The sequence below is a fragment of the Diplotaxodon limnothrissa genome, linkage group LG6, assembly GCF_057381915.1.
Source record: "Diplotaxodon limnothrissa isolate DT_005_m linkage group LG6, D_limnothrissa_male_GT1.1, whole genome shotgun sequence".
NCBI classification, from domain to species: Eukaryota; Metazoa; Chordata; class Actinopteri; order Cichliformes; family Cichlidae; genus Diplotaxodon; species Diplotaxodon limnothrissa.
The window spans coordinates 10,547,130-10,563,060 of record NC_140601.1 but is presented as its reverse complement, the minus strand read 5'-3'; the positions used below and the strand labels follow the sequence as shown (position 1 = coordinate 10,563,060).

Sequence of the window (15,931 nt, the reverse complement as noted above, 5' to 3'; positions counted from 1 at the left end):
TTAAAAGAAACAACAAGTGGTCATGAGATATTCTGACTATTTGCAGATTTTTAATTAATCTCATTTACAGCATACATTTAAAGCCTTGAGTCATTCAGAAATCTTTACATAATCACATTAATCATCAGTGCCTGTTTTTCAAATACTGAAAATCTTTTAATAAACCTTATTCTAAAATATCTCCTCGCTTTAAAAGCCCAAACAAATCAGCTGGGTCGGGCTGTTGGTTTAATAAATGATTTAAGCAGAGGTCTAATTTTCAGCCTACCGTGAAACTCGCCGCTGGTGCAGTTAAAGTCGGAGAATTACGTGTTGGTTAGAAACCACAGGCCTAAAATAATTTTCTTCCTGTATTTCTGACATGGACGTGAATTGTTTGACAGATGGGGATTGCTGAATGAAAAAGCGGTCATGGTCATAACGTCACACATTACACCACATTAAAATACATTCATGCTCCGGTGAAAAACGCGCGTAAACGGGTCAGAATCGGCCGTTAGCTCAAGAGGGTTGACTGATCGGACCGCAGGATCTGGCAAGATAGTGGGTCAGTGACCAATAAATGGCGAGTGCTTGCTTTCTCCCCCTCTCTCCTCATTTAAGTCTCCCGTCCACTGTCTTTCCTCCCCATCCGCGTCTCTCTTACACTACCCTCTTACCCCCCGGTGTGTCTGTGATGGACGTTGCGTAACATTACTAAAGAAAAACGACACACACCAGTGTGCAGCATCGGCGAGGGCTGGGAGCTTGGAGGGTGGGCAGGAGGATGGGGTGGTGAGGGAGTCGAGCAAAGAGCACTGACCCAATATCTAATGAAAGAGCAGAGAGAGATGAAGGGGAAGGGAGGAGGAGGGTGGGGTGGAGGGCAGAGGCGAAGTCGACTGGAGAGATGGAAAGAATAAACGGAAAAGAAAGAGATGAGGGATGAGGTTTGGTGTGGGGAAATATGGAGGGGAGGAAAAAGGGAAAGGGAGAGAGGCTAGAGGGGGAGACAGAGACAGAGAGGGGCAGACAATGAATTCAGGCAAAAAAGAGCCTGGGCATTTAAACTATAAATAACCAAGATACTAGCAGCAACACTGGTCTTCTCTTTCTCTCCCTCCATCCTTCCCACATCTTTCTTTCCCCCCGTTTCCCTGCGTGTCCGTGCTTGTTCTGCTTCACAAAGTCTGTGATTTTGATCAGCTTACGCTCTTCAGAAGGACAAACCCCATCTGACTTTGATTTAGTCCTGTTGTGACTGGCTGCAATTTGGTTTGTTTGATTTGGTGATCACAAGCATTTGTTTTATTGGGATTTATTTTAAAAAAAAAACAGCACAAGACATTTAACCAGGTTAAATTAAAGTCCCGTGCTTTCATTGGCTGGGCAGGGTATAGAAAACCATAACCGTAAACCATAAATAAATTGATATTCAATTACAATCACAATTAATACAGGCACTGATTCATAAGATGATTTTCTCTGAAATATTTTATTTTGTAATGATATTTATTTCCCAAAACATGTTTACATTTTGTTATATCTGTTATCGGGTTAGCTTTTTGCCTATTGGTTGCTTAAGATCACAGTGTAAATGCTAGCATCCAATCAGGGGACTGCTAGAAAGCAGCAAACAAAACTTTCACATTTGTCCTGCAAGATTATGCTGTCAGTGTGGACTGCTGCATTAACAATACATGAGTTTGAAAAATATCTTTAACACAAGAAACAATTGCACAAGTTTTGGCAGCTTTTGATCTCCATATAACACTCCCCTAAGCTACTCAAACCTGAAGAGCACCTTGCATTATGTGATAATAGCTCGAGAACACATATCCAGCTGTGTTAATGTGAATATTGGCATGAGAACAGACATGACCGTGATCTGAGCTTGAAAGTTTATCTAGCACAGGAAAATCTCAGCTCCAAAACCTTGAAGCTTCAACTTCATGTAGGAAGGAAAAACCATGTAACAAGTGTGGCCTGACATGTAGGAGCCTCAAAGTTCAGTATGTAAGCATAAGGTTTGAGTGCTTCACTTAAACGACACCTCAGCAATGGTTCCTGAGGGGAAACTGTTATGATGGCTGCATGTATGTATTTGTATTTATGTTTGTGTACATCTGCGTGACTGTGTGCACTTGTGTGTTCATGCTCTTGCATGTGGGAATGTGTGAATCTGCCTTAAAAGCGTTCATCTCTGCGCTGTGCGTGTGCACCTGTGAATGCATGCGTGGTCCATGCGTCCACGTGTGTGCAAAAGTGCAAGCGTGCCTGTGTGTACATGCATATGGATATGAGCCATTAGCTGTTATCCACAGGGAAGACATGTTAACATGTTTGGCTACCACTGAGAGAATTGTTAGGAAACTGTGTGTGTGTGTTTCTGTGAACGTTTGTCCACACGCACACATGTATACATGCCCAGCTGCGTGTGTTTGTGTGTGTGAGGTCCCATTGAGTCAGTGGAAGGAAGGCAGGGGGTATGAGTGTGAGGGGAGGGAGGGCCTGGTGGGGGGAGGTGGGGAGGGTGCTATGAGTCATCCTCCGCATGGGCTTCTGGCTCTCTCACTTGCTTAGTAGCTCACCCGCTCGCTGTCTTTCCCTGCATAGCAACGGCTGTGCAAAAGCTCATATAGGTCCCTAGCAACCAGTACTGATCGTGTATTGGCCTGTAAACACTCCATTAACAGGTCACAAGGACCCATTAAATCATAAATACACTAATAAATGCGCACAAAATTGTTTCAAGACGTCATGTAAACACGTAAACAAAAATGATGAGGACAATAAGAGGAATGTGGGGGGCAAACAGAATCTATTTTAAGGACAAATTCAATAAAACTCAACAAAACCAGCCTACAACTTTAACTAGCTAATGTCTTAAATATGCTTTCAAGTGAAGAAAAACAAATTCACATTTATTTGCTGGAAGTAAAAATATGACTTTCCCAAAAGGCAGGATTCACACACAGGGATCACTTTGAGTGACCTTTTCACACAATCAACAAAGCAACAACAACCAGTCGCTCACAAGGCAAGCTAGCTGAGTGTTTTTTAGTAATTAGCATTACCAAGCTAGCTATATGTAACTACCTAGCTAGGGTGTATCGGATATCCCGGGTTGCTGTTACTGCCTCATCAAAGTAATGTTGGTCCAGGATCAACATTGCAGCTGACCAATCGTGTTGCTGGATAACTTACTTGTCCCCCAGAAGCAGAGGGCAGAAGGCATTAGCTGCCCGATAGTTCAACACATTGAACACATAGATTCGATACCATTTATGCAGTTTATCGCTTGCTAGGAGAAAAAGAACCTGGCACTAATTTCTCACGTTTGCTACACATTGGTGCAGAGACCTTTTTCACTCAAAATGTTTAGATCCCTAACTCGGAATTTTGAGGTATGGATGGCAGAAACAAGCTTAATACATTCTAGCAACAATTTAGTTGCTAAATGAGAGCATTCAAAGTTTAAGTAAGCAAAAATATTTCTGAGTGGCAAGGGCTAAAACCATAAAAAACCTGTCATAACGTTTAGGTAGGACACAAGTTTAGTACAAACCGATTGCTGGGTCATTGCCTGCATCATCACATCCCAATCACTTGATCCTTACCTCCACATCTGTCTTGGAGTTTTCTAATTAGCTCCCTCAGTATGCATACCAGTCCCCCAGTTTCCTTACAGACTGACTCTTGTGCTTTCGTGCACAGTTCTCCAGTTCACAGACCTTGTGCTCTTGTTTTGATGATTTGGTGATGGTGATTTTTTCCCCCACCATGTACATTTTTTGGAACCCATCTGCCAGAGATGCCACTGTCAGAGAAACTGACCTTTTACATCTTGTCTTATACATTTCCCAAAATTGAACTCTGAGTCATAGGGAGGTGGCGAGAAAAATGCTGCCCCGTCGCAGGTCTCAGCACTCCGGCCCATTTCTAGAAACAATGTCAATGCACAAGTGAATACAAATGTGCAACGGCAAGTAATCTTTGAAGGAAATGAGAGCGGATTGTATTTCTGTTAAAAAAAACACTGCATTGCATTTCAGCAGAAAATACATAGAGTGCAAGTAATGTGTTCTGTGATGGTATAATGTTGTTTTGATCTTGCATTACAGTGTTCACTTGTTACTACAGCATTACTGAAGTTTTTATGGTTATTTTTAGACACTCTAATCGCTTACATTCAGCCAAAACAAAGTGTTTTCCCTGAGAACAGCCCAGCCGGTAATTATATTCCCACCTTAGTGTAATTGAAAAAAAAAACATTTGAAATTTGTAGCCTACCAAGAATCACAGGAATGCTGTTTGCTACCGCAGCTGGAGCACCTGAAGGGTTAATAGTGATAGATGGGGCAAATAGTAAAGCTAGTAAGCCATGCTGGTGATCGATGATGTTTCCCAAAAGGCTCAGCTGCGGTGTTTTTACCCAATCAGCAAAGGAGTAAACAAGAAGAAAGTGTTGTCTTTCTCTATCAGCTGATGTTTCTGCGGCGATAAAAAATACACGAGCTTCCAGTGTCTGCTTGCTGTGTCAACAACATTAACCGTCACTCAAGGCAGCGTCAGTCATCACCTCGGCGCGCTCTCACTTTAAGATCTCTTCTTCCTCTCACCTCACCCCCCATTAAAGACGTTGATCTCGGTACAGATGTTGTTTGGAAAGCTTTCTCTCGTACACATCCACGGCTACCTCGCCCTCCTTCACAGATGTTGTTTGACACATGTCTACCCGTCCCCATCTTCTGCTTTTTCGCCTCTCCTTTTACCTCCATCTCTCTCTCTCTTTTTCCACCTTCTCTTGGTCACCAATGCTGTTTTTCTCTCCATCTGCTCTTTCCCCCCCCCAGTTTCCCTTCCTCACTTCTCCCGTTTATTTTTCACCTTCCTTTCAGACTTTCCCTCTGTGCTCAACCCAGATCTTCTTCTCACTTTGCAGTAGCATCTCTCCCAGATGTTTCAGGGCACAGACGATCTCTCCTGCAGATGCAATAAAACTGAAAAGTCTCCTGAGGCAAGAGAAGTACTTGTTGTTTGGGTTGGGTGGGCCGGTCACAGTAATACGCTTGCAGCCTGCATAAAGAGAGCAACACATACTGTCACGCAAGCTGGGAAACTGTGTGTCTGTGTGTGCGCGCGGGTGTGTGTGTGTAGATATTCAGCTGTGAACTGTGTGAGCATGTATAATTCTAGCCTGGTGTCTAAGAATCATTTCCATCTTGGTTTCAAGGCTGCTGATTTGGGTCCAGACCCAAACACAAAATCTCATTACATGGACAAACATGAAAAAAAAGTGAAAATAAATAAATAAATAAAAGGAAAAAGCAAGAGGCAATTTTCCTGGCTGGATACTGAAGCAGCAAGAGTCGGGTCTCAACATTCATAAGATTTCAAATTGCATAGAAGGTCACCACATCACCACAATTTACGGTCTCTTTTACAAAGGTTACAAACACATGGTTAACTCTGCAAGCTACTGAGTCGATGAGGCCAAACGTGTTTAATGCCGAAATGGGGAGAATAAGGATAAATGTTTATGTCCATGCCAAGAGTAAACAACCTTAAGGTGGCAAAAACTGCAATTCCTCATTGACCTGCTTCTAAAAGCAAGACATCCACATGTCAAACCCCACAATTCTAGACCAGAACAAAATGTTCACTGCCTGCTGCACTAAATAGTTTTGGCTTGTTTGGGTAGATTTCTCCATCATGAAAATTTGTAGCGCGGTCAGTTTTATACAATAAATGTTTTTAAAAATAAATGACGCACACAAGTTGTATTTAAAGTTTAACATCATGCAGTTAGGTGCAAATTATAGCCAGATGTAGCAATTATGATATAAATTAAAATTCATATATGTAAATTCATATTTGCTTAATTTTTTAAAAATTGTCAGAAGTTTCAGTAATTAAAATTTTCATGGTTCAAGCTTTAAATGGTAAGTTCTATTTAATTCTAGGGGAACTGTGGCTTAGTTGTGTGCTGTATATTATGTATTATAGGTGGACGGATTGATCCAAATATCGATAGTATAGTATTGGTATTGGATTAACACTAGCACAGTAGGATACTTTGTTTTTATGCTCATAGTTCAGTATATAACCCACTGAACTGCGTTGAATAAATTATAATTATTGTTACATAAGCTACAAATTAAAACTATCAGTGTCAGTATCGGTAATACTGCCCTATATTTACTTGGTATCAGATCGATACCAAAGCACAGCACTAATGCATAAATAGGATTTCTGCCCAATGTTCGCCCTGTGTGTTTTTACTGCTCGTTCTTGCAAGTCAAATTACTCATTTATTAATAACAAGCCAACAATCCGGTTTTATTAACTGGACAGCTGTTAATAGGGGAGCTTTAGTAGAACATAATGGTCATTTGTCTTCATGTTTAACATTTTACAGACTGAACGATTAATCGAATAACCGATAAATTAATCGGCTTGGGTGGCTGAGGTTGGGAAAAAAGCTCAACAGTAGAAGAAAACAAAACACGGAGACCCTGAAGACAACCCAGCTCAAACAGGTCCTGCCATTTCAGTGGATTTCAGCAGTAATTGGATTTCCTTTTATCCTTCACCTGTGCAGAGCCTTGAAGGAATACTTTGACATTTTAGGGAAAAAAGGGTTATTAGATTACTTGTTCAATACCGCTCTCATATTGATCCTTTAAATATAATTTTACACGACCGAGTGCTGCTTGGATTGGTTTAGCATAAAGAGTGCAAAAATAAGGAGCTCTTCCTCAGGCGCTAGTAGGAGTTTTTCTGACTTTGCACCTATTTTTTTCAGACCAGCAGACTACTTTACCAACTTTCTTGTTTCGCTTTTTTAAACTTCAGAGCAGAGATAGTCATTTCAGAGTAGGTGTGACTTTAAAATCTCCAACTGGTGGATTTCCATGAAGGCAAGAGATATTTCCTTCCTGAAATGATCCAAAGAGCGACTAACGGGGGCGCCACAACAATCGCCATGACAACAATGATTACTCATCTCCAAATAAGTGAAATAACAATGAATAACATCTAATCAGGCTCAGCGCGCTGAAGGTGTGATTATGCACACTGCTGCTGCTTTGCCACTTTATGCAAACCATCTCTCTCTCTCTCTCTCTTTCTTTCTTCCTCTCTCTGTCGTTCTCAGAGCGGTCTGGGCAGGATGATTAATTTGCGACTATTGATTCCTCGAGAATGTGGGAGGGATTGAAAGAGAGCGAGGGAGGGGAGAAAGGAGCATCCAGTATTCTGAGTAGCGCCTCGCTGCAGCTCTCGCCTCCAGTCTTTCATTTAAGAAAAAGCCAATGAGTGCAGAGTTTGGATCCGCCAGAGCACCTCCATCCACCCCCCTCTCTCCCTTCTTCTTCTTCTTCTTCCACCTCCTCTGCCCATCCTTCCTTTTTTCCTCTTCCCTTTCGCTTCCTTCTTTCTTCTTTACTTCCCTCCTGCCCCTGCATCCCCTGTTGTCTAAATTATCTGTGAATATTCAACAAATGCAAGCGCGCCTGGCAACAAGCAGGAAGGAACGGAGGGAAGGAGAGAGGGCGAAGTGCTTAGAAAACAAAAACAAAAATATTTGCTCCTTTCCAAGTTCATAAACTGTTTCGTTCCATAAATATCTTGAAACCAGGAGGCCAGCCCTCAGCTGAGTTTCACTGCAACTTCAAAACAGTAACAGCCGATGAAAAATTCACAGAATAATTATTAATAATTTAATATTACGAGCAGCGAGCTAATACGCCAACTTCTGCCGTAGTGGTGGCAAAAGGTACATTTTAACACAGCGCCAGTTCACAAACACAGCAGCAAAACAAAAACAGAAAAAGAATCCCGTGAAGAAACAAACAGCAGAGAGTGAACGTCTCGAGCCAACCCTCGTTTTTAATTTTGTTTCTAAGAAGCTGGATTTTTTTAGGCGTTCTCAAGCAATAGATTTCCTAAAAGATTTCTCTTCTTTAAAAAAATATACTTTAAAGCAGATTAACTTTTTTTTTTTTTAAATCATGCCCTTAGGAAACCAGAAAACATCCAGCAAAAACCTGACACAGGACCCAAGAGATGCACTTGGGCCTTTAGTAGATCCTGTTCACTGAAGCCTCAGAGAGCTCAGGCTGTGTTGAAGAATAAAGATGGCCACAAATATTGACTTTCAAGGTCTTTAGTATTGTACAAATTCAGTTTTTGTCTTGTTTCAACATGTTTCAATAAATCATTGCACCTATTTCCCATTTGCCTAGCAAAGTAAAAAGCAGTGAGGATGGCTACAGACTTTTCCACTGTGCTGTACATTTCGGATCATATCAGAACTTATGTGAAACCAAGTCAAATTTGCATCTCAGTGTTTTTGTTTTTAGCGCCGTTGCATTTTCTTGTAATTTATTTCTAACGATATGAAGTTTTTACATTTGCATTTCTCTTGAACAAAAAATTATAAGGTGGAAATATACTTGTAAGTTCAGTTTAAGTTAAAATCTTAACTCCACAGGAAAATAATTGGGAGACGATGGAGTGATAATGTATTCACAGCTTCACTATCATAGCAGGGGACCTTCAGTAGAAGAAAAGTCAGAAAGACTTGAAAGAAAACCAACCCCAAAAAAAGTCAGCTTCAGCCTCCCATTTTGAGGGAGGGACACACACAAGTGCCCTGTCATCGTGACTTTGTCCCTTAAAACCTGAGCAGCTCTCCCACACGCCAGAGACTTCACCAGAGAGGTCGTATAACTCCACATTTAGGGCGAGAGGCGGGGTACACCCTGGACAGGTTTCAGGCCGATTGTGATTACACTAAACCTGCTATAAACTTGCATTCTTCCTGATGACCAGCAGGGGGCTAAGTGTCAGTGGGAGGTCAGGAAATCAACACTATAGTTCCTTGATCTAAGAAGAGGGTATTCTTTGACTGCAGCCACCTTCTGACTGATAATTACTTTCTATGTGAAGGTGATAAACCCATTGCTTATGATATTATGGTTTAAAACCCAAGATGGTGATGGCCAAGACACTCACCTCAGGTTAATCTGGTTAACATCCTTGTTCCTAGTTCCCTCATTTATATACAGCGTATGATATGGATAAAACTTTTGTCTGATAGTCAATATGTTATCCACTGTGATATATCGTCGTACCAAAAGTTCCTATCTTTGCATATGGAAACACTGTTTTGCCACAGATAACAAGAAGGCAGCTTATGGATGTGTGACTACAGTCAGAGTGCAGACAGAATAGAAATTGTCCTCTGACTGCTTGTCTTAGAGCACTATAGCTTTTTTACATCCAACCCTCTCAAAAGCCGATCGCTTGTTGCTAAAGAAACACTTGAAATCCTAATGAAATGACACAGCTGGAAACATGTAGGCATCTGTTTAGCGTGCCTGCTGTGCTGATATTGTGCCATGTTTTTTGGACATTAATCAACAGGATGGCTCTAGAAAGGAAGAAGAGCGTTCAGTCTGGAGCATCAGAGAATCACACACTTATCTAAACACATGATGCTGGGAGAGACACTCCACTGTACGGTTAGCAGATGGCCGCAACGTGTTCTCAATCGCTTAATTCACAAAAAGGTTTACAAATAATACACAAACATAGCCGCTGCACACTGCAAATCCTGCGCCTCCCACGTGCGTCACCTGTCGGTCGGCACGTCTGGACAGAGACACACCGAACAAGGAGATTTAGCTGGAGGCCATTTTGTGTCCACGCGTTGTTGTCACTGCACTGACCTGAACTCTGAAAGGCTTCAGGAAACTACTGAATCGTTTCAGCTTACTCTGAGTCGACTCATGCACTGCAGTACCTGCTGCAGGGAAGAAGCTTCCTGTTCCCTCAAAACAGCACGATCCCGTTCTCGAACGCTTCATCAGCTGCACGCACGCACGAGTCAAATACCCACTACGTAGCTTGCACATCAGAATTGCAGTGAGGTTCACAGACAGTAAACCGGGTGCTTTAGATTCTCTCAGGAACAAGGAGAAAACTTGCATTGAACTGAAAGTTTAAGGAAATTTGCAGGATACGAGAAAGCATTCGTATAAATCAGCTGCCAGTCAACCTGCCCTTTAAAAACGTTTTTTTTCCAGTTTCTTTAAAGAACAAGTCTGTTTCACATCATTGTTTAGCCATTATCTAGAAAGAAGACTGGTAAGCATGGAAATGGTGCAAGTGTAACTTTAACAGTGGAATAATGAATGTGCATGCAAGTAGTGTCTTAGCAACACACACTCAGTCTCCTTGTTAAATTTACACACCATCACACAGCACCACCAGCCCAGTACAAATACAGTCTTTTGCTGGGTCATTTAGCAGCTGCAGTTGATCAATGAGTAGTTAAAAGTCCAGTAACTGATTCACTCCACACCTATTTACTGTATGTCTCTCTGTGCCTCTCCAGTTCAGTCCTAAGGGAGGGATTAGTAGTATACTGCAGGACTGAACCCCGAGTCATTTAAACCTTGTTTTTCAGATCATATCTGCATAAATTATGATTTTACAAATTGACTGCCATTTGTACAATTTTGCATGGCTGAAACACAAAGAAAACGGCCATTGTCTACATACAGTTGGCCATTGCTATATACTATATACTTGCTATTACTATATATATGCACATACATTTAGAAGCTCTAGCTGTGTAGGTCAGCAAAAAGGGGAACTTCACAGATAAAACCATCTGTTTAAATAAGCTTTGATCCTATAGGATCAAAGCTTATTTGCAATACTTGCAAATACTCTACAAGGACAATAAAGGGTGAGTGGTTCCCTCTGACTCCAACAGTGTCAGGTTGAGAATCCATTCTACCCCCCAGGTACAGGAGCTTCTGCAGCAGGACTGATGGAACCACCAGCTAACACAGCAGCATGCTAAGGAACCTAGCTAGTGTAGCTACACTGTACACTGCTAAGCAGAGGACTGTTTAATGTACTGATTTAATGAAGTGATAAAACTTTATGTTGAGATATGTGTTCAGAGAGAGGCTGTTGGGTGGTTATCGCCACCATTCTCGTTAAGTCGACGTAAGTTATGTGCCACACATACACAAGGTATGGCGTGCAAACTAACAGTCCTCTTTTCTGACTTAACCCTAACCCTAACCACATGTTTCGACTTGTCACACATACGTTCTGACATTCAGGCTCAGTCACACTGGAGTAAAAACTAAACGGGAGCGTCTTTGCGACGAGGAAACGTTGGTGGATGACCAATGCTAGCAATTAATTTTTACCCATTTTGTGACCACTTGGAAGCAGTTGGGCAACCAACTGGTCACCCAGAGGATGAGTGTTCAACAAACAATCTCCTTGGATGTATTTTTGTTATATTTCTATTTAAAACTAAGCAGGGGTGTCACTAGGTTTTAAGGACAGGGGGCGCTTAGCCCCCAAGAGATGCACACGACATGAACGAACGTAGTGAATGAGCACAAAATTTCACAAACAGAAAACAAAGACTGAGAAATTGTTTTCCTACTTTTTTGGACAGATTAAACATCCTAGGCCACCAATAGATCTATTGTTTTATTTCAGTCTGCTTTATAATACAGTACAACAAAAAAACAGAGGAAATGTGTTTGCTGCATCAATAACAAGAAAAAAACTGAAAATAAAAAAGTACATTTTTCTGGCTGCAATCACCAGTTACTTGGTGGGTGGAAGCATCAAAGAATGACGTCTGTTTTTAAGAGTGGCAAATCGGTCAATCACTCTGTTGTGACTCAGATGCTGAAGCGTGTCTTTTTCAATAGACATGACTGCAAGACTGTGAAGTCTTTTCTGACCCATTGTTTGACGCAGCCAGGAGTGCAGCCGACGCAGTGCACTAAAGGACCGTTCGCACGAGCAGCTGCTGACAGGCACTGTTAGGGCAACTTGGATGGTTGCCTTCAGAGAGGGAAACATGTCTGAATCAAGGAGGTTGTACACAGACAACATATTTTTGGGTGGACATCCACCCTCTGTTTTCCGGGTAAGAAAGTTTCTGGCCACCAGAACCTCCTCTTTTTTCAGGTCAAGTCTGTAGTGCTTTGCAAGTTCATTCAAGTGTGGTTCACTCAAGAAGTTCTCAGATTTAGGACTGCATGCCTGGACGCCTTTTAGCAGCCCTGCATCTACACTGCAAAATCTTTGATCAAGCTCGCCAACCATCCAATCCACACAAGGGAAAAGTAACTCTCTTTTCAATGTGTCTGAGTTGTTCAATTCAGTGCGTGAACCCACAGTTGCCTCCAGGACAAAATCCTCCATTTTCCTCTGTTTGTGCCTTGTCTTGGCACCTGGTTCAGGGATACTGTGGGTGTTACACAGGGCCTTGGTTTTCTCATACAGCTCTGTAGCAAATGCATCTGAGTGTTTGCCCTTAAGTGTGTCACACACAGCTTGTTTGCAGATAAAAGCTTCTGCCAGGTCTAAAGTCTCTTTCTGCAGGAATTTGTGGAGTCCTTCGGTTACAGACAGAATCGACTGAAACATCAGTAGTGCATAGACTGCTGAGAACTTGTAGAGCTTTGCTCTGAGACCAACAGCTATGGGGGATCCAATTGCAGATAGGCACTCCAAAATGGCAGGCAATGTCTCAAGAACTGCACTGATTGATCGCAACTGACATGCCCAGCGAGTGTTTGAAAGTTGCACAAGCTCAGTTTTTGTCAATCCAAGCTTTGCCTGAGTCTCCATGAACTTATGATGATTGACTAGGGAGGTGCTGAAGAAAGAATACACACACTCCAACAAGCTGAAAAGCTCCACAGCCTCTGGGACAGCCTTGCAAGTATTGCACAAAACCAGGTTGAGTTGATGAGCATAACAATGCACATAGATAGCCTCAGGATGGAGCCTTCTAAAATGTGCTTGTACACCTCCAGTGGAGCCACTCATAACGGCTGCACCATCATATGTTTGTGCTACACACTTAAGCTCTGCAAGACCATAGTTTTGGATCTGCTGCTGAATCTCATTTGCAATGGACTGGGCATCAAATGATTTTATCTCTGCAAGTGCAAGGAAACGCTCCTTCACTGCCCCCTCTGACACGTACCTGACACAAACAGCTAACTGCTCTGCCTTTTTATCCCTTGCCTCATCCACCATGATGGAATAGACTTTAGACTTTGTCATTTCAGATACAATGACACTAGTAACTTCCTGGGCACAACAGTCAATCATGTCATTCTGGGATGTTGGTGAGATATACTGTGCATTTGATGGGGGATTATGTTTTTGAAGAAAAGGATCAAACTCCTTCAAAAGCTCCATGCACGCAAGAAAATTCCCTCTGTTTGGGCTGTCTTCACCTTCATCATGACCACGAAAAGGGAGTCCCTGTCTCCCTAACATAGAGGTGACTGCAACAATTCGTCTGAGATACTCTCTTCTTTCGACTATCTCACTCACATTTGCAGTTGCTATCATCTGTGCAACGTTTCCCTGTTTGCTAGTTCCCTGGTAGCTTTTCCATGTAACAACACTGTCCTTATGTGTTTGTGCCATCTCATGCTTGCCAAAGATGACTAAAGCTTTCTTCCAGTTCTTGCAACCGTTACTGACCAAACTATCATGTTTGATGTTTTTGCCAAACACTCTACATGGGAAGCAGAAAGCTGCATTCTGGTTGACTGAATATTCTAACCAGTTGTGCTTTTCAAACCAGCTGTGGTTAAATGCTCGCTTCTGTGTACCAAAAGTATCATGTGGATAGCTCTTCAGCTTCACCTGTCTGGGCCCTGTGTCTTTGTCACCTAAATCAAACCCTGTAGTAGAATGAGTTGCTGCAGCTGCTTCATCATTTTCCCTCTCTTGGCCTGTTTGCTCTCCTCTCTCTGTAATAACTTGATCTTCCTCTGCCTCTCGATCCATTTGCTGCAGCTCCTCTGTCTCTCCTTGCTCTCTCTGACTTGAACTTGCCTGTTGACCTTTTTCTCCCTCAGCCACTCCTTCTGCCTCACCCTTCAAGATACATTAAAACATACTGAATTGTAATGTAAATTGCTAATATCATGACTTCTGCTCCCGCTCCACAGTAATTTGTTGCTCCCAAATATTTTGAAGTTACAAACATTATATTTTGAGCACGCATGTGACTAAAATGGTTGCAATTTAAAGCCCTGAAAAATATTACTAAATTACTTGAATTGAAGTAATATTAAAATAGAACCCTCAAAAATATGTGAGTCAGGCTAATTTGACTTATATACATATCTCTCTCTTTGCTCTCTCCACTTTCTAACCTTGACTCTCCTAAATAAAAGCTCAAGTTAAACAGGTCTTATATGTTGTACCGTGACTGAAATGTTTCATATTTCATATCCATATTGAGTCCCATAAAATTCTAATCAGACTGTCTGCATCACAAATGACTCCATCCTTTGACTCACCTCTCCAGCAGACGTCTCTCCCCTCTGCCTCTCTGTGCTCCTCTGCCCTGACTCCTACAGGTTAATGGGGATGGAGTGATTATTATTATTTCCACTGATGATAACTATACCTGAATGAGCTCAGCTGGATTTTTCAGAGCTAAAACGAGTGACAGAAATTAACATTATGCTAACAATTTAACTTAGTGCGCTAGCCAGGTTTTTATTTACAAAATGGGGAGCACCTGGTTCATTATTTACATGGGACTCTCTGCTGTTAGCTGGAGCTAACTAATTGTTACTACCAGCCAGTGATGAAGACTTACTTTCTTGAAAAACTTGCGTATATCCATGATTTCTTGCCGTTTGCCACATGCACGCTAGTGTTTCTGCAGGTGTATACGAGCGGAGTGTAAAGTAGCAGTGAAAACGAGGACTGGATTTTCAGTCATGTGGATGTCCCCTGTGAACAACTGGAAGGGATTGGATAACGAAGCACTGACGCTACCTTAACAATGTAAAGCGAAAGGGACCAACCGAGTTATGATCATATTTGTGTGAATAGCGACAGGTTTATATTATTATTTCTTTAAACTCATATTCCTGCATCTTTATATTGAATTTGTCTGCAAGTTCTGTAAAAAAAAAATCGAATAAGTTAAAAAAAAAAAAAAAAAACCCACCAAATTATTTAGGGGGGCTTAAGAATATTTTAGGGAGGCTTCAGCACCCCTAAAATAGGCCTAACGACGCCACTGAAACTAAGGTTGCCAGGCACCTCTGTCCTTTTTATATCACTGTTTTGCAGAAACTAGGTCACTATTTGTAGCAGAATTTCAGATTTTTTTTGTTCTATGAGGTTAAGACTGCACTCTGAATTTTAGTAGTTAATGTTAAGTCCAACAGATTTGCAATTTTTGCTGATTTATCAGTTAATCCCAGTGTTGTCACAAACAGATTGCCAACTAGACCCCATTAAATCACAAACTGATAGCAGACTGAATCCATCTTACTGCCGTTTTATCTCCAACTTAAAGCACCAAAGTCACTTCAAGGACGGTACGTGACTGCGAGTGGTGGGATGCCTGGTGCCGTCTTTGAAGCAACCATATCAAAGGCAATGAAATATTTGTGCCTTGGTCTCGAACCACTGTTTTGCCTAGTGTGTCTGCATTACACACCTTCCATTTCTAATGCACCTTTAGTTACAGTGTGCAACTGTGCTTCAAAGGAGTGCATTTGATATATGCGCTTCTTTATTTAGCACTGCACAAGAGTGATTGTTCCCTTCGACCTTTACATTATTATAGTGTTATATATTTGTATTAATTTAAATCTAATAAACAGATTAATTTTAATCGTGTCATTTGAAGTATTATTTAAAATGCCACCAATTATGATAATTATCCCGAGACTGAGTAATGTTGTTTATCTGTTTGAGAATGATTTATGAGGCTGATTTAATAACCTAAACCTACAGCTGAACATGTCCAGAAGGCAAAGCCATGGTTTCGTGAACCTAAAGCTAATACATGCAAATGACTAATTATGAATTTATGCAGGCTCATTTTCATCTATACTGTTTCCTCCAT

General features: G+C 41.5%; 2 protein-coding genes across 2 annotated transcripts in view; both read right to left on the bottom strand.

Annotated features, from left to right (window-relative positions):
* Positions 1-15,931, bottom strand: part of cacng2b (calcium channel, voltage-dependent, gamma subunit 2b) — a 72,642-nt gene that overhangs the window by 39,720 nt on the left and 16,991 nt on the right. The gene's annotated exons all lie outside the window — the stretch shown is intronic.
* LOC146630123 (zinc finger MYM-type protein 1-like) lies at positions 11,566-13,841 on the bottom strand. The gene has a single exon (XM_085355601.1). The coding sequence runs from the start codon at positions 13,474-13,476 to the stop codon at positions 11,629-11,631; it is 1,848 nt and encodes a 615-aa protein (XP_085211727.1). The 5' UTR covers positions 13,477-13,841; the 3' UTR covers positions 11,566-11,628.

Bases quoted from the DNA above. Each gene is read 5' to 3' on its own strand.
- LOC146630123 (XM_085355601.1), bottom strand. From the start codon at position 13,476: ATGGCACAAACACATAAGGACAGTGTTGTTACATGGAAAAGCTACCAG.